The 26,829-nt window shown below is 46.5% G+C and overlaps 1 protein-coding gene across 3 annotated transcripts in view; it reads right to left on the bottom strand.

Annotated features, from left to right (window-relative positions):
- The window catches only part of ZFHX3 (zinc finger homeobox 3), a 235,493-nt gene that overhangs the window by 86,211 nt on the left and 122,453 nt on the right, over positions 1–26,829 (bottom strand). For all 3 annotated transcript variants that reach the window (XR_006197321.1, XR_006197322.1, XM_042920007.1), the window contains exon 4: positions 9,560–9,791. Coding sequence is in view for 1 of the 3 variants with exons in the window: in XM_042920007.1 (XP_042775941.1) it covers positions 9,560–9,791 (232 nt within the window). In the remaining 2 variants the exon portion in view is untranslated. The remainder of the gene's footprint in view (positions 1–9,559; positions 9,792–26,829) is intronic.

The raw sequence follows: 26,829 nt of genomic DNA, 5'->3' as shown, positions 1-26,829 counted from the left end.
TGACCCGACTCTGTCCTGACGAGTTGCCTCCAGCACCTCTGCCTTCCTCTGGAGTCCCCTTCCAAGGAGCTGGCCCTGTTTCACCTGCCAGGGGCCTCAACAAGGACAGAGGATGGGAGCTGTGGAGGGTCTCCCCAACATCGGGTCACCTCTGCGTCCACCTCCACATCCCACCCTTCCCTCCACACCCAAAAGGACCATGTCAAAGAAGGAACATGAAACAGACTTCAAATGTCCTCAGAAAGCCCATGTTACAGACTGAATTGTGTTCCCCCAAAATTCATACATGGAAGCCCTAACCCCCAGTTCCTCAGGTGTGTCTGTGTTTGGAGACAGGGCCCTTGAAACACTGATCATATAAAAGGAGGCTCTTTGAGTAAAAGGAGCCCTAAACCAATCTGACTGGTGTCCTTTTAAATCCAGACAGACAGATAGCAGGGAGGTGCACACAGAGGACAGGCCACATGAGGACAGGAGGCAGCCATCTATAAGCCAAGGAGAGAGGCCTCAGGAGAAACCAAACCTGCCGATGACTTGATCTTGGGACTTTCAGCCTCCAGAACTGGGGGAAACACATTTCTCTTGGGTAAGCCAACCAGTCTATGATATTTTGTCATGGCAGCCCTAAGCCAAGTAAGGCAGTCCAGAAAGAAAAACTCTGTCCTGAGCTCAGGACTTTAAACCAATGGAAACAGTGGAAGAAAAGAACACAGATTCTTTTTTTGACTTCATGAGAAGACGACAGTTTGGGATCAAGTTTTAAGTTAAAACAACAGGTCTGTTCCAAGAAAAATCACACACTGTCCAATTTTTAATATTCTAATTAGAGCAAAGGTCAAGGATCTTTTAAAAGCAATCAATAGCTCCTTTTGTTAACATATACACCCAAGGTCTCAAGATAGTCTTGAGATATGAACTATAAAAAGCCCTTTAACATGCACTCTGCAAGATGCATCTTTAGAAAGTCCGATCAAACTCCCTCAACACTGCTAATAGGCTTACATGCTTATTTGAAGCATACCTCTCACACTGAGAAAAACCAAGAAAAGGACGCAAAAAGAGAGAGAGAAAGAGCAATAAAGACTATACCCCATCCAGAATTGGCAGAAAGCAGGTGGTGGGTGGGTACCATATTCTTTAAAATGGAAGCCAAAGAACTTCATAAAAAGTGCAGCCCAAACCCAGCCTGGGCCTGCCATAATTCTAAGGAATCCCAGTGAGGACCTCAACACTTTGTCAACTATTCTATAAATATAAGTTATGTAAAAAGAACTTTCTCAACTGTTCTATAAATCTATACTGTCCAATGAGGTAGCCATGAGCCACATGTCATACCAAGCACTTGAAATTTGGCTAGTATGACAGAGACACTGCATATTTTTAAAAGTTTATTTAGTGTGTGTGTGTGTGTGTGTGTGTGTGTGTGTGTGTGTGTGTGGAGAGGGGAGAGGGGAGAGGGGAGAGGGGAGAGGGGAGAGGGGAGAGAGGGAGAGGGAGAGGGAGAGGGAGAGGGAGAGGGAGAGGGAGAGGGAGAGGGAGAGAGAGAGAGAGAGAGAGAACGTGCACGTGTACAAGCGAGGGAGGGGCAGAGAGAAGGAGAGGCAGAATCCCAAGCAGGCTTCACATCATCAATGCAGAACCTGATGCAGGACTCGAACTCACAAATGATGAGATCATGACCTGAGCTGAGATCCAGTTGGCTGCCTAACCCGCTGAACCACCCAGGTGCCCCAAGAAACTGAATTTAAAATTTTTATGTAACTTTAATTAATTTAAACTTAAATAGCCACATATGGCCATGACTACCATACTAGATGGGCAGGCATGGATCTGGAGACGTTCACTTTGCTCTCAAGGGATCTAGAAACCCAACGACCACGGAACTAAGGACAGTGCTTATACTGATCTGGAAAGACACAACACTTTTCATTTCTAGTCAATGTGTAAAAAAAATCATATGAAACTATAATTCTCATAATTGGGTCACAGTTTGAAGGGGGTTCCTTAATATCTGTAAGTCTGAGAAGCCTTTGAGCTATTTCTGTAAGCAAAGAGATGCATGTTCTATTTTCCTCCCTGGCCCCCAACCAAGGTCAGGAACAAGTTTAATATAGAATATAAGTAGCCCAAGATATGGATCCTTTGCACATTTCTAAAGGCAAAGCAAACACAAGCCATTACTTCTCTTGAAAACTACATTTGAGCAATACAAGAGGTACTAAGTGCCGAGGCTGGGGTGAGGGACGCACACACAGGGCCACTGTGTCCTGCTACAGTGGTCATCACCAGGCCCCTCCCTTCCAGTGAAATCCCCAAACCCCAACCGACCCAGCAAGAACACCCACTCACTGGCTAACAATCCTTGTTCACCTGAAGGTCAAGTTTCAAACTTTCAAGTTCCTTAGATACCCCTTTTCAAAGGTGACTTGGCATAAAGGTTTCGCTAAAATAACACTTGGTGTGATATGATATTCTAAGTTTCCCCCGGGGGTTCCTGTGTTTCTGGGCTCTCTAGCACGCTCATAACCCTCAATAGGGCACCATCCAATACTGACTCAACACACACACACACACACACACACACACACACACACACCCCTCCTAATTCCAGTAACCACCAGCAGGTCCCTGTTTTTTTTTCCTTTTTGCAGTGCTCCTTGTTACCACCCTCCCTAGAAGAGAGTGGCCATGGTATTGCTGCCTCCCAGAGTCGGCAGCACTAGGTGGCCATGAGGACACACACTACTACCTACCCCAGAGGACAGTATGGAAGACAACCTAGAGCCCCCAACCAAGAACAAGGCTAAGTGGCCCACAATGTGTAGCCACACGTATAGCCCATTGTACAGGGCAACGTATGCTCCAGATTTATATAGTAAAATAAAACAAACAGACAAACAAATCCCTGGTAGCTTTGATCAGCTCATAAAAATAAATCAACTAGTGAATGGCAGATCTAGAATATGAAAGGGCGAATGAATAAGCATCACTGCAACTCAGGCTACTGCAGCCAGGTTTTGGATAATATCTGAAAGGTCCATGTCTGGATGTGGATGTTAGCCTCTCCTGCAAAAGACAGAGAGGAAAGAGATTACATGCGAGGTTGGAGACTCTGGACCCACTGCCCAAGCCACTGGTGTCATGACATCTCACCCTCTTCGGAGAGACCCTTCCAGACCAGAACATGGGACGGCAATAAAACCACATTTAGACGTGTCCACCTTCCAAAAGACCAGATCATTAGCATATTTTGCAGAGAGCAAGCAGGAAAGTTTAATTGCCCTTAATTACCCAGTTCGAGAAGGCTCCTAGATAATGGCTCTCAGATTTCTTGCCTGGCATCGACATAATTTCCCTGACTCTGGCTTCATTATATTCCTAACTTAGAAGCGACGGCCTCTCCAAGATGCCTTTCCATAACAGACGCTGAAATTCAAGGGAAGGCTGGACCATCCCCACAAAGGTTTCTTGTATGAAGAGTCAGTCAGATCCTCGGCGTCCACACTGGGCTGATGCATGTGCGGGATGTGGGAGGAGGGAAGGGGAGGGCACACTAGCATATACTTACAGGAAGGACTAAGACAAGGAATATGTAATCAGAAGCCATCACAATTACAAATGTAAATGAACAGGCAATTGGCGCTGACCTTTGTAGATTGTTAGAGGACTAATTAAGGCAAATCAGAAAATCTGTTCCAACAGAAAAACAAGACGGTGTATATACCCTAAGAACTACTCCTGTCCTCGCCATGTAGATGCAAAATGCAAGAGAATCAGACGGTAATCAAACTATGTATGCTTTACAGTGACAAACAGAAAAGTGTCTCTACGACAAAAGACAACCAAGATTTACTCTTTGGTATGTTCTTAGCAATTGTGTTAGTATCTGTGTGTATACGTGCCATCAATATCTGAGTCCTGCCATGTGCCTGACACTCTCTTAGATTCCACGTTAAGTAGATCCCACCCATGAAACAGCCAGAGACACCAATTACAAACTTTGCTGAGAATGGTTATTTTAAAAGCTTTAAGAAAAATACTTTTACAAAATAGAATCAAATTAATCAAACTAACAGAACCAAATCATGTTATTCTATAAACTCCATTTTTCCTTTAACGGTATTATGCCCTCTTTCACGCTGACACATAATGATCTCTCTTTATCTGTGCGTTGTGAAGCATCTTTCCAAAAAGCACACTGAGGTTTATAATCCTATTGTCCAAACAGTCCTTATCAGAGAATATATTTAACACACAGTCATATTTTTCCGCTCCTCTGTAATACATAAAATTTCACTCACTCCAATCTGTTGTGATTTCTTTTACATGTAATGTCTTTAGTTGGAAATATTTTTATCCCTATACCTTTTCCCAAGTCCCAACAACAAGACATACCATAAAAAGGCGAGAAAAAAAAAAAAAAAAAAAAGAACACAGCTGTTTGGTTTTACAAAAACAATGTTTTGGAATTACAGAACTGGCCTTAACATATTTCAGTGCTATGAGAAAAATTACTCTAAAATTGCATATAATTTAGCTACTTATAGAAAAAAGAGATGTACTTCATAGTTAGAAGGCAGCCTCATACCAATTTTGAAAAATAAAAACAGGACAAAATGAGAAAGTTTTGAAAAGAGAACATTTTCTTACTCTTTTAAGCTGCAGAAGTTAAAAGCAAAAACTCCCTGAAACATGGTATGAAAAAATGATCCATCAAGAGAAGCCAGTGAGTGTTTCAGAACAGGTTGTCACCAAATCCACATTATCACTTGGCAAGCCTCTGCCTCCCGACCCCAGGAATTCACGACCTCGAGCGCCAAAGACGTGTCAGTGAAGGGGGATGCCAGCTTCCGCTCCAAACAAAATATTCTCTTAAACTCCAAAGAGCTGTGCCCTCTGTAAACTGAGTCATCATCTGGTTGCCTCGAATGCCTGGGCTGGCATATCCACCAGGGTATCCACATCAAGAGAGGAGAGGAAATGTCAGAGGCGTCTCCCGACTCATAAAAAGTCTTGAACATAGTCGGCGTGCAATCGAGAACCGTTAAATTACATCTGTGCAAAGTCTGGAGCTCTAGGACTATGTGCAAGAGAAAATAGTTAAGGCAAGGGTAAGACAGAAAAAAGGAAGAAGAGGAGGAGGAGGAGAGGCAGGCAGACAGGAGGAACACAAAGGGCCTCTTGTCTTCTAGAAGCCCAGGGCAATGATATAGTGAAATTAACTACAGCTTCACCCGGGAGCCAGAAATGCCTTTTTAATAAGCAAATGGGGAAGTGGTCCTTCACATGACCCACCTATGAGAGCTTTCAATCTTCCATGAGCTTCCAGTCAACTAAGGGGAAGTAAACAGCCAGTGCCAATAATGAAGAGCTAGAACTCAGTGTGTCAGCACTTAACAACAGGCCTTCTCTACCTCTACCTCTACCTGGTTGTGGGCACGAAATGAAAAGACCAAATCCCAAGAAAGTCCAGAGAACACTTGGTCTTGCAGAAAATGCACTCAAGCCCATTACCAAAAAACTGGGCAGGAAGGCAGAGGGGAAACTTCACCTGTTTAAATTACTTCCTTTTCTCTGAGCTGTATATTTCCAAGCCATTTTTTAAATGGGAAGTCCCACTGTGTGTGTGTGTGTGTGTGTGTGTGTGTGTGTGAGTGTGTGTGCACGTGCATGTGTGTGCCTGCCTGCCTGTCTAGAGTGGGGGTGACGTGGCAAGCATAAGCACACAACTATCACACTAGGTTAAAGACAATATGATACAGGGCCTGGCTTGCCCACGAGCATAAGGGTAAAGCCTCGCACAAGCAGGACCACGCAGGGGGCAGTGGTGTACTATCAGCACACCTCCAGCAGCTGACACTTAGCCCTTTGGTGCAGGGCAGGGCCTAGGTGTTTTATGTTCGGCCACGAGGCCTCTCAAGGGCTTATGCGATCAGTGACACGTGTGAGTCCTGGCCGCTACCACAAAGTTCTGAAGGGCGGAGGAGAGCTTCACCGTGTGTCCTTCTCCATACTTACAAATTCATGTGGGTTGGAAGGCTACATGGCGAACTTGACTGACTGGAAAACATACTGGCTTTAAGTTAACAAGGAAAATCTGAAGAGATTTTTTTTTTTGTCAACCACAGGGAAGAAACTATTCTAGAGTTCTCTCCATCAGCCGCAGCAAGGGGAGTCTGGATACCTGTGGAAAGAAGGTGTTGGGGGACTGGGGTTGGAGGTCCTGAGTTCAGAGAAGGAAGTTATTTCTTTTGGACAACTTTCCGGTGTGTGGACAGCAGAGGCAGAAAGGAAAGAAGAAAGAACACCATCATTTAACTAGCTGTTGACAGAAGGCCAGAGTAGAAAACTCTAGACAGCACACCATTTACACGCAGTTTATAGTTAGAACAAGCAGGGGTCCCCAAAAGGTGCTCGAAGACCTCCCCGTGGCTTCCTTATGCTACACGAATGACGGTTCCAGCTGAACACTAATGTCCTGACCCCTACTTGAGAGAAGAGAAGATTGGGAATATTTGATAAAGTCTCTGTTGATAAATTTGAAGTTGATGACTTTGAGTGTCTTAAATTCACCTTTTCTTGAAAATATTCTCTCAAGAAGTTAGGAGCCAATCCCTATGGGGAAGGAGGACATATTTTAAAAGGAGTGGTCTTAAAGGGGTCTCTAAAATGGCACCAAGTTACTTTTACTGTCAACGTGAACATTACCTAAGAATTTGCCCTTTTGTCATTAGTGAAGAGTATGGGCTCAGCCCGAATGTGTGAGGGAGGAGGGCGCAGGGTGGAGAGGGAGAGGGTAGAGAGCAAAAAACATGACTCCAGGCCAAAGACAATACAAAAGGATTTTGAAATACAGAAAGGAAGTCTATCATCTAGACTAAAGTTGCTCATACACTTCAGGGGGAAAAATAACTCTTAATACGCATTAAATGAGAGAAACCCAGAAGGCAATGGTGTAAGAAAGCAATTCCAGAGCGGACTGCATAAATAGAAGTATTACATTATAAAACAGGGAACTGTTTGTTCCAGTCCATAGACCCCGGGTGAAATGGCAGCTGTACACTATTTAGTTTGGGGCACCTCATTAATAAAAAGGGAATTCTGAGGAGAGTGAAAGAAAGAATTGAAGGGCGAAAGGGACCAGCTTTTAACAGAAGATTAAAACAATGACGTATGCAGAGCTGGGGGAGAAAAAAAAACAACCCTGAAATAAATAGGTCTGCATTTATGGATGGGACAGGAGAATCCTGTAAAATGGCTCCACAGCAAAATAATGCCAAGTGGCAGGATCAAACAGAGGCCAAAAGGCGGAAAACGGAGACCCCCACGGGCAGATGGCTCAACAGGCTGTGTTCGGGCACAGATGAGTCTGGGGTATCGGCCTCGCCCCTCATTCCTGAGCGCATAAAGGTGGAGGGACAGGGTCAGGCACCAAGAGGAAGCCCCCGAGATCACGGTATTTGAACTTGAACCAGAAGAGACATCTGAAAAACACAGGGGAAAGAACAGTCTTGCAGTGACCCAGAGGTGACAAGTTATGCTGTCACCCAAGAAATGACCCTGGTTCCTGAAGAAAGAAACTGGCCTCTCCATTTTGAGAATGAAACCTCAGCTACTCCAGCAGGGAGGGTGCATGCTCCCCCTTTCGTATAGCAGCTCACTCCATTTACGTAAAGAGACCAAAAAAGCAGCGAGGGGGTAGGGACAGGGGCAGGGAGCAGAGAGGTCTGGAGGGGCTCAGGAGGGACATCTCCAGGAAGAAACGAAGCTGACGGAACAACTGATCTGGCAGGGCCTTCAGAGACCAGGAAATGTCTACCCTGGCAGAAGGCTAGCCATGAATTAATCATAGATACCTAGCAAACCAGGGAAAATAAAAAGTTGTACAAGAAGGTAAATGAAATTATAAAACTCTACATGGCTCAGCTGTGATTAATATTTATAGAGTTAGAATAATGAAAACACTGAATATTAATATAACCCCAAATTATTATTTAATCATCATGGAAGATGAGGGGAGAGAAGACTGGGTATACAGCGGGGGCTGGGGAGTGTGATGTAGGGGGTCCAGGGGTGGTGGGCAGGGGAGTATATGGAGTCTGAGGTGTCCACGTGTGAGTTTGTGGATGGGTGTGTGTCAGTAGGAGTGTGTGGTTTGTAGAATGGAATGCTCGTGAAAGTCTCACCGTTTAGAGTAGAAAGCCAATAGATAATGTCTAAAACATAAAAAAAAAAAAAAAGAAATCAAAGCACATTAAGAAAGATGGAAATATGTAACAAAACAAACAACTAAAAGTTGAAAGCCATGGCTCTGGGCAAGGGGATGGGGGACGGGGAGGGTCATGCCATTTTTCTTAAGGTTTACATAACTTATTGCCTTTAAGAACTATAAAAATGTGAAATTAGATAAAATTAAGATTAAAAACTCCACAGAAATCAAGCTTTAAAGGACTGGGAGCCAAGGAACGGGGCCTAACTCCCAGATGACGCCAGAAGGTGGGGCAGGCCGAGGACCACGAGCCAGGGGCCAGGCTGGGAAGGATGGCCAAGAGAAACACCAGGACAGGACAGAAACACAACCTGGAAGCTCAAGGAAGGGAGCTTCGGCGTGGGGCCATGCAATACTTTCAGAGACCACAGAAAGAATAGAAGAAGGCCCAGCAGGTAGCTACAGGGTTGGGTAAATCCAAGGTCAATGGTGACCTCTCAAGGGTGGTTTGCTGATGCAGCGAGACAGGCTATGGTAAGCTGAGGCACCGGCTGGAGATGACAGATACAGGCTATTCTTTCAAGAACCTTGAAGATTCTATTGCAGAGAGAGAAGCAGGACACAGGATTGTGGGAGAGCTCTTGTTCTGTTGTTTTTAAAGAGGCCCTGATGCTCTGTGATTCCACAGTGAGAGAAAGGGAGTGGAAGGGCTGAAAACACAGAAGGAGGATTCTACCAGTGAGGTCCTGGTGGGAAAGAGAACCACAAAGAAGTGGAAGGGAGTGACGGAAAAAGGGGACTGTGGTGGGAGCCAGGAGCTGGCGAGGTTCCGCCGGAGGCCCCGACCCTGTGGAGAAGCAGGCAGCACCAGGCCATGACTCGCAGAGGCACCCTCAAACCCAACGGGAAAATGTTTAGAACAAGCGCGGGCTGTTCTGATCCTCTCTGAAGTTCATTCTCACACACTGGACTTGAGGCCACAAACTCTTATCCCTACCGGCGAGCAGGCCATAATTTAGCACTTGCTTTATGTCCATCTGGACCAATAAAGTGAATCCAGAGTAAGCACCGGAGGAATCTGGGGATAGGAGACACAACATCTCCAGTTGTCCTGCTCATTGGGCAGTGGCCTGTGACACCTGAAGAAAGTGAGGCGAAGTTCCTTCAGTTAAAAAAAAGAAAAAGAAAGAAAGGCAAGAAGGCACACAATGTTCCTACCAGAATACGATGGCCACCTGTGCGGTCGGTGATGGGACACGAGGACGAGCAGCAGCAAACCAAAGCCCTCGGGAGGTCCACACCGGGCCCCCACCAGAAACCACTCACCAACGGGCCCGTGAGACCACTCACCCGGATCGGTGGAGGGGCACCTGCGGATGGTGAAGATCTGCCCCAGGTCCTCGTCCTCCTCGGGAAGGCCCTTCTGCAGCCGCTGCAGCTTGCGCAGGCTCTCGCTGCGCTGGTGCTTCATGGAGCGCACGTGCTGGATGAGGTTCAGCTTGGCCTTGGTGGAGTAGTTGCACAGGACGCAGTGGTAATAGCAACTTTCGCCCTCCACTCCGCTCTCGTGCTGCTGCAGGTGCTGCGAGGGGCAGAGGAGAGGGACACGTCGTGGGTAAGCCACTGGAAGCCACCACCGCCACGAGCCCACCCGTTCCTGGCCGCAGCCCAGGGCGGAGATTCCTGGGAGGGGCTGTTCTGTCTTCCCCAACGTACCTTCTTCTCCAGCAGTGCTTCGAGGGCCAGCAGCCAGCAGACTCCCCTCCCCAACTCCCCCGAACGTCCCTTCCCCGGCGGCTTTCCACGCGGCTGCTGATGCTGACAGTGCCGACCCTCCCCAGGTGACCTGGGTCTTCCTGGCACAATAATCCAAGGTTCTTCCTCAGACGCTCCAGAATGCCCCACTTTATTTAGATCAGGGTTTGCAAACAATGGCCTGTGGGCCCACTCCAACCTGCTGCCTAATTTTGTAAATAAAGTTTTAACAGAACACAGCCACATCCACGGATCTGCATATTAACGATGGCTGCTTTCCAAGCACCAGAGTTGAGTAGTTGCAACAGAGACAGCATGGGCCTCAAAGCCTCAAATATTACTACCTGGCTCTTTACAGAAAAAGTTAGCCAACCTCTGCTTTAGGTGATAGCCTATATGGTCACACTCCCTGCATAGAATCCTAGGTCAGTAACGCAGAGCCAAAGCTGTTGTCTGGCTTTTCCGCAAGAATGACAGGTCAAGTTTTTATATTTAGAACCACAGCCTATTAGGAGAACCTAAAATTAGGTTTTCCTTCGGATTAAAAACAAAAAAAAAAAAACACAGAAAAATAAATTTCTCCAGACTGGTTGCCTGTCAACATCTGAAGGTCACTTGACTTAGTGCATCAGATGGTCAAAATTACACTCTTGATTGTATTTGTGTGTTCTGATTCTAGAACAAGGAAGCCCAAAACGTGGCAGAAAGCAGACACACACAGGATTAAAGTGAGAGGTGCAAGAACAGGAGAGGTCATGGGAACAGTTAGCAGACCCCAGACTTCTGTGTACTGTAAAAGACGCGAAGATTATCCAAGGACAAAACTCACAAACTCTGTGTGCCTCTTTGAGAAAACGGTGAAAGGTATGGGCCCTTCTCACTAACAGCTGAGGAAGTAACAAGCTCCTGGTATAGAGAGGATAATCTCCTTCATTTCAAATGATCCCATTTTAGGAGAAGAGGGAATTTTTCTACTGGCTGCCCTTTATAAAGCAGGGCAAACAACTCCAATAAACTTAAGTGAATGACCCAAGGTCACCCAGCTACTTAGTGGGAGAGAGGGAACTAGGACCAGGGTCTCATGTTCCTCCAGCATCCCTGAGGAGGAGCAAACTCCGATAATGTGTTTTATGTGCTTGTGTTATTACCTGCCCTTTCCTCCTTCTCCCCACCCCATCTCCAGACCCCAGAGCCTGGCTCAAGAAGACACAGGGAAGACACAAAAAATGCCTCGGAACCACTTTGTGCTGTTCCTCTCCTTTCTGACCTGCATGTGCACACGCCAATGCCATGCTAACTGTTGCTCATCCTGCTTCAACAGCCTTCTTCTCTAGATTATAGCTTGAGACACTGAGAAGGCAGAGCAGTTAGAATGCCCTGCGCTCCATTAAAAATACCCGAGCGGCCCTACCAGCACTTCCCATTGAATGACACACTCCAGGCTCAGGTGCTCTCATGTACACATTCTTTGTTCTGTAGAAAACTATGAAAATCCCAGAAGCATGTTTGAGCTTTATTGGAAGAGGGAAGGATGAACGTGCCAATGGACCGTTGCAGAAAAATCTTTGTGGGGGATGAAAGAGGGCCCAGGCCTTCAATCATGTAAATTGGCTAAACCACCCCATACCTAACTGTTGCTCTGAGGCCAAGGTATAGGCAAAAATGGGAAGGACTTCATAGGTACCAAGAGAACAATCCCTTCTTTCCCCTAAAATGGACGATTTGACACACTCAGGTGCAGAGCTTTGGAACAAAACAATATCCCCCCTAGTAACAGCCCTCCTACAGCAATTTCACAACCAGAAGGAGTCGGCAGAACTGGCGAACTCAATGTTAACTGTTAAGGCAATGACAACAACTTATAATAAAAAGCTACTTTCTGGAAATAAATTTGAGCTGATTTCCTCTTTAATGGTTTATCTTCAATGTGCCTCTGAGACAGGGTCCTTGAAGAGGATTTCAGGAGGGTGGAATTCACCAAAGCTATCTTTTTTGGAGGCTACAACCCTGGGGAGAAGGAGGGCCTGATGGGCTAGATATAAAGGGAAAAGGATTAGCTTGCCCACGTTCATTGTCCCCAGCTTCCCCATAGAGTCCTCCCACCCCCCAAAAGTCAAAAATTGGACTAAGATATTTCTGGGAGCAAGGGGTCTGGCTTGGGATTAAGGAGCAGGAAACTTGTATGAGAGCCAGCATGGGGAAACATGTACTGCTGTCTTGGGTCACTAAGGCCAAAAGAATTACATTTATTAAAGCTTCAACAAATGATGAAATAAAAGATAACAGGGAAAATAACCATGGAATCCAAAGCAATGAATTTTATCGAGGGATTTTGGTAAGATCATATAGTATGAACTCAGAACAAGAATCATTAAAGCCTTACCCCAAAATTCCCATTACCCTCCCGTGAGACAGGATTTCCTTGCAATAAGGCACTGAATCCTTAACATAAAATTGTAATATGGATATAAAGGCTCTTTTCCAACTGGCTGGTGTTTCCAACCTCTGAGCCAGAAGAGAGGACAACATGGCCAAAAAGAGTTGGATGGGAGTTGAGATGTCAAATGTCTTTTGTCCTTAAATCCATAGGCCCTTGGGTGATAGAACTATATAAATCCTGAATTGACATAAACATCACACTGGGAATTCCTGCTTTAAAAATAACCAATATGATAAAAATGTTCCAAAAACACTCTATACTCAATCTCCTGGGGGTAAATGGCAACCTCTTGTGCCACCAGGAGTTCTTCCATCTACCATTTGGGAGCCATTTTGGAAAGGAAATGGACACACGCTACAAATGGTAGAGAAAAGAGTAAGAGGAAACAAGGTAAACAGGTCTATGGCCTCTCCCCTTGATCCTGGTCTAGAGAATATTTAGGGTCTTCTCTTAGAGGCTTGTACAAAAACTTAATTCAAAATTCCAAGCCGGCATTTGTAGTCTGGGTTCATTCTCCAACACACTGAAAAAACTGCAGAATAAACTATTTATTGGTTGCCAGGAAACACCTGCTTATAAAGGTTACATCCCAACCCAAACTTTTCAAAAACTATTTTTAATTTTTATTTATTTTTGATGGGAAGGAGGGCCCGAGAGAGGGGGACAGAGGGCCTGAAGCAAGCTCTGCACTGACAGCAGAGAGCCCTTTGCGAGGCTCAAACTCATGAACCTCAAGATCATGACCTGAGCCAAAGTCGGATGCTTAACTGATTGAGCTACCCAGGCGTCCCACAACCCAAACTTCTGATCACAACCTGAGTCTACCTGCAGGTCAAAGATCCTGTTCTTACCAGATTTTATAAGTTCTCACTCAGTACTTCTCCAGCTGTCCAACCTGGAGCAAACAGGGATCCAAAGCTAGCAACAGGGTCTCCTGCCCTGTATGACCTTCTCCACACCATGGGGTCATTTCCCAGGTCTTGAGCGGGTCAATGCCCTGACCTGTTGGCCAGATGCCCTCTCCATCCCAAGTGGCACTGGTTGTGTCCCCAGGATTCTACCCTTGGAACCTGCCTAATATGAAGCAGTGGGAGGGGGTGGGGCTGGAGAGACCAATGAGGACTCCAGGAGAGCAAGCCGTCACCCACGGACATGCTTCCCCTGCAGAAAAGACTAGATGTTTTCATTTGGAGGAGAGAGAATAATTTGTTCCTGACCCAGCTAATTAGAATACCCTCAACTGGGATCCCAATGTATTTAATTAAATTCACTGTAATATATGAAGAATCCACCAAGGCACAAATCTCAGGGGAACACTCAATAAAGGATCTGCCCCTGTTCAGAATTCTTGCTCTTCTTGACAGGGAGCGAATTTTTCTCCCCCACAAATCCTCAACGCTCCAACCTTCTCCCTCAACTCTATCAGAGGTCCTCCCATCCTTGGGGAGGGGAATGTAGGTTTTGCTTTACTTTTTCCAGTTTACTCTGCATTTGATCTTAACTTCTTACCTCTATGAGGTCAGGTGTAGAGTTTATTTAAAATGTTTAAGTTTATTTTTTATTTTGAGACAGAAGGCAGAGGAGGGGCAGAGAGAGAGGGAGAGAGAGAGAATCCACCCTGACAGCACAGAGCCAGCTGCGGGGCTCAAACCCACAAGCTGTGAGATCATGACCTGAGCTGAAACCAAGAGTCGAACGCTCAACCGACCGAGTCACCTAGCCACCCCAGGTCAGTTGTACAATTTAAAAAAGAAAACAAAACAACAACTTCAGCTGTGGCTAGTAGGCTCTCAGGCGTGCACGCTACACATGGACCCAGAGAAAACCGGCTGCTCTGCCCACTGGACAAGGTTTGAATCTGATTCACTTCTAAACGTCTACAACACATTAGACACTATGCATACGCACACACGCGCACGCACATGCACACACACACAGAACACGCCCTACCCCAGGCCTTAACCTGCAATTGATTAAGACAGTGACAGTGGTGACTTGGAGAACACGCCAAGAGGGACATGAGAAAAACATCCCTTTGGCTTGAATATCATCGTGAAAACACGCCAGCTCCAACAGTGAAAATCACTGGCTTACTCAAGAAAAACTGCCATCTATCCACAAACTAATAATGATGAAGAAGCGTGACCAACTAATAAACCAAGAAACCAAGATCAACTAGCTAAAGAATAGTGGTAACTGAGGTCTACCCCAACTCACTCGGGCCAGTGACCTATAGCCTTGGACCTGCCTAAGGGTTTCCTTGATTTTCCTCAATGTCACTGGCTGGTTTAAAAAGTGCGCACACAACACTGAGTTATATGAACTGTAAATGTACAGTCATTTCCTAAGAAACTTTCAATATGATTTATTTCTGAAAGCTCAAAGAACTACAATGACCTCTAACAAGTATCCAGTTTGACTCATAAACGGAAGTAGAAGAGCCCAATGATCTCCAACTTCTTGAAATTACCGCTATGCAGCAGGCATGACTGTCCTCACTGACAGCCATCAGGAATGTGACTTGCACTGGTGGTCAGTGCTTTAAACTGACAACGGGGGAGTGTGGGCTCACTCGTACTGCTCAGGGACCTTTTCCTAAACCACTTTCTGATCTTGGTGGAGCTCTTTTAAGATGCTCATCCCCCCCAAAATGAGTAAAATAAAATAAAAAATAAAAAATAAAATAAAATGCCTGTCCCATCTCAGTTTAGCTGGAAGGCGACACTCCTGTGCCCTGGACATGGAAACATCGAATGCCCCACATCTTCCCCTGTGGGTCCAGCTTGGGGTGGGGGTGGGGGCAGGGCTCGGAAAGAAAAAGCCATCGCTGCAATCAGAAGCACCTCGATAATGAACCTGGCACATAAATCCAAGCGCAAAAGGAAAATTAATAATTAAAAAAGATGGGAGAGAAAGGAGGCCAGCCCGTGTTACTTTGTGGGATTCTACCCCATTAATATGTGGTGCTCGTTCACCCTGGCCAACAACTGCAAGTCAAAGAGACGAAAAGAGGACTCTTGTTAGAAAATAATTCATCGTGAAAATCAAAAAAGTGTGTTCCTGTAACTTGTTTCCCAGGAAAACTAACCAACTTCTGTCAGAGAACATTGATTTCTGTAAATCTGGAGGGGCCCCGCTCCTTCCTCCTCCCCAGTGATAGAAACTTCTAACATCTGGTTCTTCATGCATGGAATGCAAAATATTGATCAGGTTTTGTCAAAGCCTCCCCTTTAAAGTAGAAATGGACAAAGTACATTCACACACGCATACACATTCACAAATGAAAACACACAGGACTCCTAATGAAGCTTCCTCAGGGGAGCAACACCTGTTACTAGAAACACACGCTCGCCCACCCCTCTTCCACGCACACAGTGCACCTCTACTCCTTGAGCAACTGAAACTCTGATGGATGAGGAAAAGCAGCTCCCAGGCATCCCTCTGAGCAAATGGGCTCCCCTAGGGGAGACCACACACCTCTTGCTGAGCAGAGGAGAATCCCCACGGCGGGTACACAGAACAAACCCCAAGACACCTGCTGAGGAACACGGAAAGTCATCTAGGCAGGGCGGATGGAAGGGCTTCTGGAACTACTAACCACAGCGTGCCTGGCCAGGGCTCCAGTTTTCCCCTCTGGGCAGGGGATATAAAGTCATGAGCACTTCCAGGGAGAAGGAATGGGAAGATGAGAATCAGTTTACTAATTCCTCACATATAAGTGGGTGTTGTACCCATTCACAGCATCTACTGCTGAGCAAACACCCACAGACACTTTTCATCTCATGAGGGCCTGCCCCACGGGGTGGGTAGCATTTGGCTCCTGGACGTGGACAAACCCAAAACTCAGGGAGGTCATGTGACTCCCCTCAAGGTCTCACAGAGTATGAAAGAAACAGGACTGGAACCTGGGGCTTGATGCCAAGTCCACAGCAGTCCAGCTACTCTGCACTGACCACAGGGCTCATTCTGGAACAGCAGATTCCCCATACCCAGGTATTCGCCTTGAAGGCCTAAAAGATAAATTATTGCAGGTGTAACGCAACTGGGAATGGAGGCAGTTAATTTTTTAATCTGTGGTTGTGTTACAGTTTCAAACCTCATGTCACATGCTCAGGAAGGCTTCCAGAAGGTCAACCTAAATATATAGGTATTTTCTGTTTAATGTTGGCTTTTCACCCACTCATGCCCTCATCCTTGGCACATGCTAATTTAGTCCTATTTCACTGTAGGAGCCCTGCAGACACCATAAGATACAAGCTTCAACCATCATTTATAAGAGCAAGTGAAAGGAAGTAAAAATGTTCCCTTAGATCAATCCATTTACGTTACTCTGACCTATTTTCTGGTTTCTAGGCCAGAGTCCTTGTGCCCTGGACAAGCCATGAGTGTTCATTCTCAGTATTTGAGCTCCAAAGCTGAAGGCGAGACTTCCCATGCCTGTGTCACTTCCCTTACCTGAATGACATCTCCTGGTTCAAAAGTCTCAATATGAGCATTTCCTTGAAAGACATACAGTATATCCTCGAAGGAAACTAACAACAAGAAATCCACAATATGGTGTCTTGCAGAATGCTGATACCTTCACATAACAGAAATCATTTCTCTGTTAGGGAAACTCCAGAAAGGAGAGGAAGCTTACCAGGTATGTAGGGGTTTTCCCGAAGGAAGGGGCCCATCAGAGCATGAGGTCACAAGCCAAATGAGGGCGAGTTTCCATGACGGTCAAACAAGCATCTACACATCGAGCTCGGAAGCTTCCAAGAGGGATGTGGTGGGTGAAACCACAAAGTGGGTCCCACAAGGCTAACATCAAACTGACCACCCTCCAGAACCGACCAAAAGCTTAAATATCTGAAGATTAGCCCTTCACTAGGTTAACCTACCAGTGATGGTCCCTTTCCCCACTCATCCATCAAGATGCATTTCTTCTCGGGGCGCCTGGGTGGCGCAGTCGGTTAAGCGTCCGACTTCAGCCAGGTCACGATCTCACGGTCCGTGAGTTCGAGCCCCGCGTCGGGCTCTGGGCTGATGGCTCGGAGCCTGGAGCCTGTTTCCGATTCTGTGTCTCCCTCTCTCTCTGACCCTCCCCCGTTCATGCTCTGTCTCTCTCTGTCCCAAAAAAAAAAAAAAAAAAAGATGCATTTCTTCTCTACACTACTTTCCACCTCTTGCAGTTATCAACTCTCAAGTAAAAGTAAAGGCTGCCATTTACTCCAGCACGTCTCCCTTCAACTCCACGCCAAAATGTCGCCAATAATGGTTGTTTAAGGTGCACCGTAGATTAAGGTAGCCTGATGGAAGAGCCTAACTCTGTGCTACTTCAGGCAAGTTATATACACTGTTGGGTCTCCCGCACACAATGGGGCGACAGTAGGAGAACCGCTGCAGAGCACTGTAGGGAGGAGTCTATGGGATAATGCACACAAAGGGCTTAACACAGCGCCTGACGCAGAGCAAGCCTCTGTGTTAAGGCTATTACTGTTACTATCATGGTTTCTCAAATTAGTTACAGTTTGGGATTAGGGATCGAAATAAATGTCTACTGAATTTACCTATTTGGTATTTCCCTCCTTACAACCAACCTTGCCAGCCCCACTCCCTAGGACCTCCCCTCCCACCCTCTCAGCCCCAAAGAGGAATCCCCAGTTGACTGCAAAGAAACCGTAATCTATAGGAACTGTAACATGGAAGGGATAACGAACACACAGAGGACCGACTTCTTCCTTGTAAGAGGTGCTTAATTTTCAGTCACTTGCCCAAAGTCATGCTGCTGACGCAGGCACAGCTGGGATCCATACCCCAAGCCCACGTCCTTGCCCCCAAACCAGATCTGTTTTACTGGGTCTCTTTGCCCATGGCGGTGCCAATATACTGAAAATCAAGAACCATGTTCTTTATCGCGTCTGCCAACATCCCCAGGTGTAGACCAGGTGAAGGAAGGAGGGCTCAGCTGAAACGGCTGGTAGGCACCTCCCAGATTCCCTAGATTTGCTCTGAAGGATTTGCTTATTTCTGTCTCCAATCCCATGGCAGTCAATATGGCAGAAAAAAACATGTGCCCGGTGGTCAAAACAAGTGCATTACTTCATCTGTAAAATGAAGATGTTTATACTTGCCCTGTCTTCCTCGGGGGCAATTTTCTAAACCACGTGAGAAAACAAATGTGAAATCCTCCAAAGGATATGAAGGACTCCCCAGGTATTTGGCACAGTCATCATCTTTCTATCCTGAGCCCAGATTTTGCTTCCTCACTTCTGACTGGCAGGTGCAACACCATGGGCTGGGTTGTTAACGATCAGATGGTGTTCTAGCTGAGCAGTTCTCTAACTGGAGCGTGCACCAGGAACACCCGAGGGTGTGTTATGCCTGGACTGTCGGCCCACCCCAGGGGTTTCTGATTCACCTGGTCTGGGATGGGGACCAAGAATCTGCATTTCTAACAATCTCCAGGGAGACGCTGATGCTGCTGGTCTGGGACCACATTTTGAGAACCGCTGATCTTGACAGCAACTGCCATGGACCAGAAACCTGAATCAGAATAAATACTTGGAGAGATTCCCCTGTAAGGAGAAAATTTTCCAGAGTCTAAAATCTCTGCACCCGCCTTTCCCCAAAGAGTATTTCCGATTCTAGCCAACTGCACTAGATAAATCATGTGATGCCGGCACAAGAAGTCACCTCTTTAATGAACAAGTCACACGGAAGCAGCCGCCTGCTACCAGCCTGCTCCAGATACTTCATAAAAGTAGAAATCGGCCCTATTCATCTCTCTCCCCCCCTTCTGCACCTGCAGTCTAAAATTTCCTGGGGCTGTCGCTGAAAGCGTGACTCTTGATGGCAAGGCATGAGGCATCACTTTTTCCTCGTAAGCTCTGGATCCTGCTGAGCACACCTGTCCAGATGTCTTGCTGGAAGGGAGCCCACGAAAGAATTTCAACCAAATACCAGAAAAAATAAAATGGTCTTTAAAATTCCTCCCACACTCCTGAACTTTCTGGCTGTTGTTGCTGAGAGCATGAATTTGGTGCTCAAACCTGGAGGCTTCTCTTAAGCTCCCATGATTTGCTGACAAATACCCTCATCACCTCCATTATGAGAGAAGACGAAGGGCAGCCAGGGTGAGATGGGTCTGGGGTGGGCGGGCAGTGAGCACACACAGGCTGACTTCTCCCTTAGAAGAGGTCCTTCATTTAAAAAAAAATTTTTTTATGTTTATTTGAGAGAGAGAGAGAGAGCGCGAGGGAGCATGAGCGGGGGAGGGGCAGAGAGAGGGAGACACGGAATCTGAAGCAGGCTCCAGGCTCCCAGCTGTCAGCACAGAGCCCAACGTGGGGCTCAAACTCACAAACTGTGAGATCATGGCCTGAGCCAAAATCAGACGCTTAACCGACTGAACCATCCAGGCACCCTGAGGTGCTTCATTTTTATTTCATTCTTCCCTTGAAAGGGAAAATGGGAAGGTGAAAAAGCAGGAGATACAAATTCTCTCTGAACAAATGTCTCTGATGCTGGTCATTGTAGCTGCTAAGGCACTGGGCCTTTTCTCCTTAAATTCCCTGGATTTTGTGGGAAGTCGAAGAAGATGGTGACACTTGTGGGAGGGGGACAGGGACAAGCGAGTGACAGGATAAAGAAGCTTCTCCGGGGAAGGAGAGCAGAGTCTGAGCCAAGAGGCCAGGAGATGGCCGGCTGCAGAGGGGACGGCCACACAGCGAGAGGGGACACGGTTTTGCAAACGATGACACGGCTACTTTCTCTGCCCTGCTTTCGGGTTTCCCCCATAAATAACCCAGACAAACACCCCGTGCACTGGGTTTTGCTCTCCTTCCCCCCCCCTCTGTAGGTCTCATTAAAAGCCGATATTGTTCGGCCTCAAGATGGAGAGCTCAGCATGGATTTTACTGAACGTTAAATCAACCAGCAAGCGTAGCCAGCAAACTCTGTGGCACTTTAACTTTAAATAATGCAATAATTATTGAATTTCCTTTTTATAACTGAAGTGCTGGAATGTAAACAATGGGGCCGTAATTGCAGGAAGGGGGGATCAATAGAGGCAATCGTTTTTCAGCCATGTTAATTGTAAATACAATTGCTCCAAGATGTCAGCCTTGTTCTTCTTGCTCCCAGAATCATCCTAACGGATGACAGAGTCCAACTTTCCCATTACAGCTGTTCGTTCCTTTAAGAGGTTCTCAATCAGGTCTGATCAATCTGTCAAGATAATGCATGGAGTAAGTAAGACTCTTCCAAACACAGGCTCCCAATCAATAGCCGGGACCAGCTTAATGAGGTGGGGCTAAGGCCCAGAGGGAGGTAACTGCCCCCAGCTTGCGCCTAGGTTTGGCAGGCCGGCTTCCTCACATGGCCCTGATAAACAGATCAGCCCTTAATGAGGACATTAGTTATGCATGCTTCAGCAAGCAGCAAGACATCCATCCCTTGGGACAGACGGACACAAAACAAAATAGATTAACAGAAAACAATATGGTGCCAAATTAGGTCTAACTGAAGACTTTTCCCTCCTTCTACTGCTTTCCTTAATTGTCCAGCAGAGTGGAGGACATCAATTAATCATTCCAATGGGCATGAGCTCAAAGAATGGGAGTACCGTTGGGCTGGAGGATCTCCGGGTTTCTCCCAGCCTCCTCTGGCTGCCACTCAGTATGAGTGCCCTCACCTCAACACTGTTTCCAGATCACAAGGGGGGCCCCTCACAGAAGGGGCCCCACACCAATCAGCAGGAGAGAAGGAAGACGTGGCTGAAGTCTCACAGCCCTACTGGAGGGGCCAAGAACTGAAGATGGACGAGAACAAAGCTGCTACTCCTCATAGCTGACATCTGTTTCTGAGATCAAGTCTTGGTCTTGAGAATGGTTACTGCCTCACAGGAGAAGAGGTGTTAAGTCAGGAGTCTAGAATCCCATTTCACGTGGCACCCTCGGCACCCTCGGCAAGCCGCACACGCATTGAGGGACCCTGGGTTCTCAAAAGGATACCCTGGAGGGCTTCACGGGGAGGCTGAAGGGCTAGCTTCCCTCCCCGAGGCCAACGCGCAGCGTTGCCTCTGCTCCTGCTGCCTGGCTGGGAGAGCACCTCCCTGTGGAAGTCTGTGAGAAAGACCACGCTAAGGGAAGGTCTCACCCAGAGTATGACAGTTCCTTCTCCCAGAGTCTGGGTTTCCCAGAACCTTCTCAAAGTTTGGATCCCGGACCAACAGCATCAGCACTCCCTAGAAACCCCTTCAGACCCCATCCAGACCTACAGGGGTCTGGCCCAGCAATCTGAGTTTTAACAAGCTTTCCAGATGATTCCCACACAAGCCCGTTTAAGGGTCACCGTCTTAGAGGGGGAATTACATAAAGCAGCTTAGAGGAGGGAGGATCTAGAAAATCACGGTGTTTCTGGTCCTTTCTAAATCAGAAACAGTTCCGTGTCTAAGATGTAGCTAGAAACCCGTATTTTCCCTGAGGTTTGGATCAGAGCCCACCACCCACCTGCTTCAGAACGCAAAGCCTCTGGAAGATATGACACCAAAGGAATGAGGCCCTTGTGTGAAAAGCCCATTTTATTAGTGGGCTAAGATCACAGAGTGGGCCACACCACTGAATTACAAAAGGGCAACAGTCTCATTATGTGACTGAAGTAAAATGAGAATAACCGGGTCTTTGTAAGGGTGTCAGGATGAGCAGAATATACGAAAACAAATAAAGAGCTGGAAAGATGAGATCCCTCTTTTGTGCAAAAGGCCCAGCTCACCGGCCACTCCCTCTCTGAAGCCTTCCCTAACGCCCAGATTGCACCTCTCTCCCCCACTCTGGGCCCCCAAGCCCATTGGGAGCAACTTCCATGCCGGACTCATCTTGTTGGCTTACAAACCCCTGCCTGCCTCACTGCTGCCCTGTGAACAGCAAGTCCCAGGCCCGGAGACCAAGCTGTGCCTCTCTGCCTCAGCACAGCTCCTGATCCACAGCAGGTTCTTGAAAATGGTTGGCTGAAAGTCTGAGCAAACCTCCCACACTTCACTCTTACTCTTGGTCTTCAGCTTGCCGACCTTTCTAATCTAGACCAGACTCCCTCTCTCCTCCTCCGCTTTCAACCCTCTACTCCATTCCACACTTGACATAAAAGCAGCCTCCTGGCCCTTTCCACCTCACCTACCAACCCTGCTCTTTCTGGTCACGGCGGCTCTTCCTAAGCGCAAACCCTCCCGAACGCCCCCCTCCACCTGCTGAATGGCGCCCCTACCTGGACGTCCTCCCCCCTCACACTGAGCTAGCACTATTGTCTCCATGCCTCTGGGGTCCTGTGGCAGGAGGTGAGCCCCACCTGTGGGTATCAGTATTGGGCACAGCCTTCACTTGGCTTCCACGTGGGCTCTACATTCCTTGATGACCGAGACAGGAGGCTGGGACTGAGAGAATAAACATGTTTATTCTAAGATTTACCGCTCGCTTGGATAAGATTTTACAGCAGGATATCACTACTGTAAATGGCTGTACTCAATGACTTCACTTCTCAGTATATGAATCGTAGAAGCCCTTCTCCTTCCCCACTCTGAATCCACCAAAATGTCCCCCAGCCAGAAAACAACTTAGCTCGTCACCATCAGTGTATTCTTCCATTTCGGTCTACGTATTTACAGAGCTTTAATATCGCTATTCTCTTTCACGAAAGCTTGTTTCCTATTCAACGGACAAATACTGCGAGACTGTGAGATGTGTTGAGAAACATCTAGAAGAAGACCATAGAAGACAGGGACAGAGAGCAAACTCCAGCAGATGCCTCTCGGTGGGGAGTGACTCAAGCCATGAGGACTCCGACAACGAGTTGACAAGTCCACTACCACACCTTTACAGACAAAAACAATTTAGTACAAATTTTAGTTCTAAACACACAGTGTCTCCAAGATCCAATGGAGAGGCGTGACCATACACAGACACCCGAAAGGAGATGGCTGACTGGGTATTTCTGAGACATCTGTTCATCTCCAGGTTGGAAAAGCCAGGCTAAGGACATAAAAAAAAAAACAAAAAAAAAACAAAAACCCAAAAAACAAAAAACCATGCACACATGCTTATCTTTCTTTTCTTCCCAAACTTTTTGTCTTCTTCCACAACTGAGCAGCTGTGGCCTGGACCCTCGATTCTTGCCACTCCCTAAGCAACTGGTTACATCTACCTTCATATGTTTCCAAACTCTGAGACCTGTGAAGAAGGGAACGTTCTCCACCTGGGTTTAGATGGGCTGCTTTCCCTTCCTGGCTTATGACCAAACTCTAGGCCCCCCAGCTGCTCACTGGCCACCAGACCCTCCCCCAGAGGTTCTAAGCAACACGGTCTAATGACATAGCCTCCTGGTTCTGTTCTCAAGCTCCCAATGGAATGTGGCTGTGAGGCTAGTCAGCAAGAGGTTTTGTGTTTTTTGTTTTTTTTTCCTCCAACCTTATTTTAAATGGTAAAAAGGGAGGCTTTTGTTTGTTTTTTCACCAGCCAGTCTACACTGACCAAATCATCCTCTCCTCACAGTCTCCAAGTTCATTCTGTTTCAGAAGGCCCAACCAACAGTGAGGAGATGGGAAGGGCCCAGTAGAAGATTTTCCAGGGGGCACAATTTCATTCCAGAAAGATGATCATTTACAAATCCTTCTAGAGAACTGCAGTAAAATTCAAGTTCCAGAAAACAGCATCTAAAAAGCTTGCAAGCGGGAAGATTTCTTTGAACAAAATGGCAGGCTTCGGAGAAAGCTGGAGGTAGGGTGAGCAAGGAGATTGCTACGATTTCCAGCTCTGGGGCGCCGGGATGCTGCGGGCATGCATTTTGCCCATTAGCAGTTACTGTGTTCCTGGTGCACAGTGACATCTGGACATAGACCTGCCAGGGCTCTCTTCCTGGGGACACGGTACGAAGACGAAGCCAATCGCTCACCACCACAGCAACTGGCAGGTGACGTCTTTAAAATCTCAAACCTAGTAACCTGTTCTGCAGGTATTAACACAAACTACAGATACTATTTTAGTGGGCATTTTAAAGGGCTCAGTCTTAAAACACCAATCTCTCAATGACCTTTCCCGATTGCATCACAATGACAGGAAGCCAAAAGGAACCAACAGTCATTCCCAGTTTCTGAGAAAACCTTTATTTTTACAGTCTTTAGCGGTCTTTCTTTCAGCTTTGGATTCATTCATTTCCCATCTGTCTCTCCATATTCTTGTTTCTGGTTTCCTCACAAAGCAATGAAGGGATGATTTATCTCTGAACACTGTTTTTTTTTAATGTTTATTTATTTATTTGAGAGAGAGGGAGAGAGATAAAGCGCACACGTGAGCAGGGAAGGGGAAGACAGAGAATCCCAAGCAGGCTCTGCACGGTCAGCGCAGAGCCAGATGTGGGGCTCGAACTCATTAACGCTGAGATTGTGACCTGAGTGGAGAACAAGAGTAGGACACTTAACTGAGTGAGCCACCCAGGCACGCCATGAACATTATTTTCACCATTCTGTGTACATAAGAAAAGTCATCTACTAAAATGGTTTTCACCCACCAGTGCCTTGTACCACCCTTGTCTCCTTCTCAGTCCCTCTGCAGTCTCTCTCCCTCTCTGGCGTGTGTGTGTGTGTGCACGTGTGTTCTGTCGTCAGTTCATGCCATTCCATCCTGTACGTACTTCCATTCCAGCTCAGCCAAATTCTGCTCCCCTTTCTGAACACCCCATCTCCCTTCCGATTTCTGTCTCTAGGAATTCCTTCTCTGAAATTAAAGACTTCACCTCTCAGCGTATCTTTTCCCACTGACACCTTAGGTGCTGGTTATCAGCATTACATAGGTGGCATATTCTCCTGTGAGACCGGAATGTTCCTGAAGACAGAGGTTATGTGCCCTCCTACTGGACACCCAAGAGTCAGGTTATTCTGTATAAAGAACACGGGCATAAATCAGGAGTCACGCAGGAGAGGGTCTCTGACACTAAGCTCTCTCTCAACTGTGAACACCACCACCTCACACTGAGGGGCCATGAGACTCCAGTGAGTAAAACGGTATGAATGTACTTCTTAAAGGGCCAAGCAAAAAAATTTTTAACAAAGTGGTCAGATGATGAGAACTGGTTGGAAGGGGCACTTGGAAGACTCAGAAAACCCTCCCACCATCTGATTTCAATGGGGTCCTAAGTCTACACAAAGACGAATTAATTACTTGATGGCCTGTTCACTTACCTCGCTAATGAAATCATGGGTGTTTCAGGGAAAGAACCTGTTAGGAGGACTGGCTCGCCTCTGGGTGTGGGGACTGCCGGTGCCAGCTCATTCCCCCGCGCCAACATGACTCACGAGATGACACAAATCGCCAGTGGGCTTTGTTATTATGTGACCTTCAACAAGTCACCCTTCTTTCCTGCTTCAGTGATAAAAATCTGGATGGTAATACTAAGAACCTCCTTCGTGGCATGATCGCGAGGAATGACGATGGCGCACAGCTAATAATGACCAGGAAGCACTGGGTCTTTGTAGAGAGCTATGTTACTTAACATTTAGAATAATACCCACTGTTTCAGGTTGAGAAAGCATTCAGATTTTAGCTAAACTGAAGGCTGAACATATCCACTAATGAGCAGTGTCCTTCCCATAGAAACACTGAAAGCTACTCAGTCTACTGAATAAAATGACTAGCAGTACATTAGCCAGAAGCTGATGCAGGTGTAGTTACCATGAAACCAGGGTCATTGCATTCAACATCTAATAAGCAAATTCTTAAGATCACAGAAATAAACCAGGGCCAACCGAGCTGACAACAATTGCATTTGGATAGAATGATTTCTTGGTCCATAGTTTCCATAAAAATACAATCTATTAAAAGATATGTTTCTACCATCTAGACCAGGAGTCTGTCAGTATCTGGATGGTAACTATTTTAGGCCTTGAAGGGCCATACAGCCTCTGTTGCAACTGCTGAACTCTGCTATCACTGCACAAAAGTGACGCTGGGCAATTGTTAAAATAACATGCATAACCGTGTTCCAATAAAACTTTACATAAAAGGCAAGGACTGGTTGGATTACCCCTCTGACAGTGATGTGCTGACTCCTGATGAAAAAATTTGTGTAAAATTTACTCATTTGCAGTATGAAGAGACAACGAACGAACACACACACACACACACACACACACACACACACACACACGTTTGTTGAGCAAAGTTCCTTCCAACTTGTCAAAACACAGTAAGACCAAGGTTTGCAAACTTGATATCAAAATAAGCAGTTTCAAAGTGAAGATCAACAGTAACTCAAGTACCATTTAACTGGGAATTATGAAATGACTCCAGAACAATTAAACTTCACTACTTGTTTTCATGCTTTTGAACGTAAGAACTTGCGTTGTGTGTTTTCTACCCATGGCACTCCTTCTCTACTGCTGCCATTCTCCTCCTAT

This window comes from Panthera leo, chromosome E2, assembly GCF_018350215.1.
Source record: "Panthera leo isolate Ple1 chromosome E2, P.leo_Ple1_pat1.1, whole genome shotgun sequence".
NCBI lineage: Eukaryota > Metazoa > Chordata > Mammalia > Carnivora > Felidae > Panthera > Panthera leo.
The sequence above is the reverse complement of the archived record's forward strand: the minus strand, read 5'-3'. Positions and strand labels throughout refer to the sequence as shown.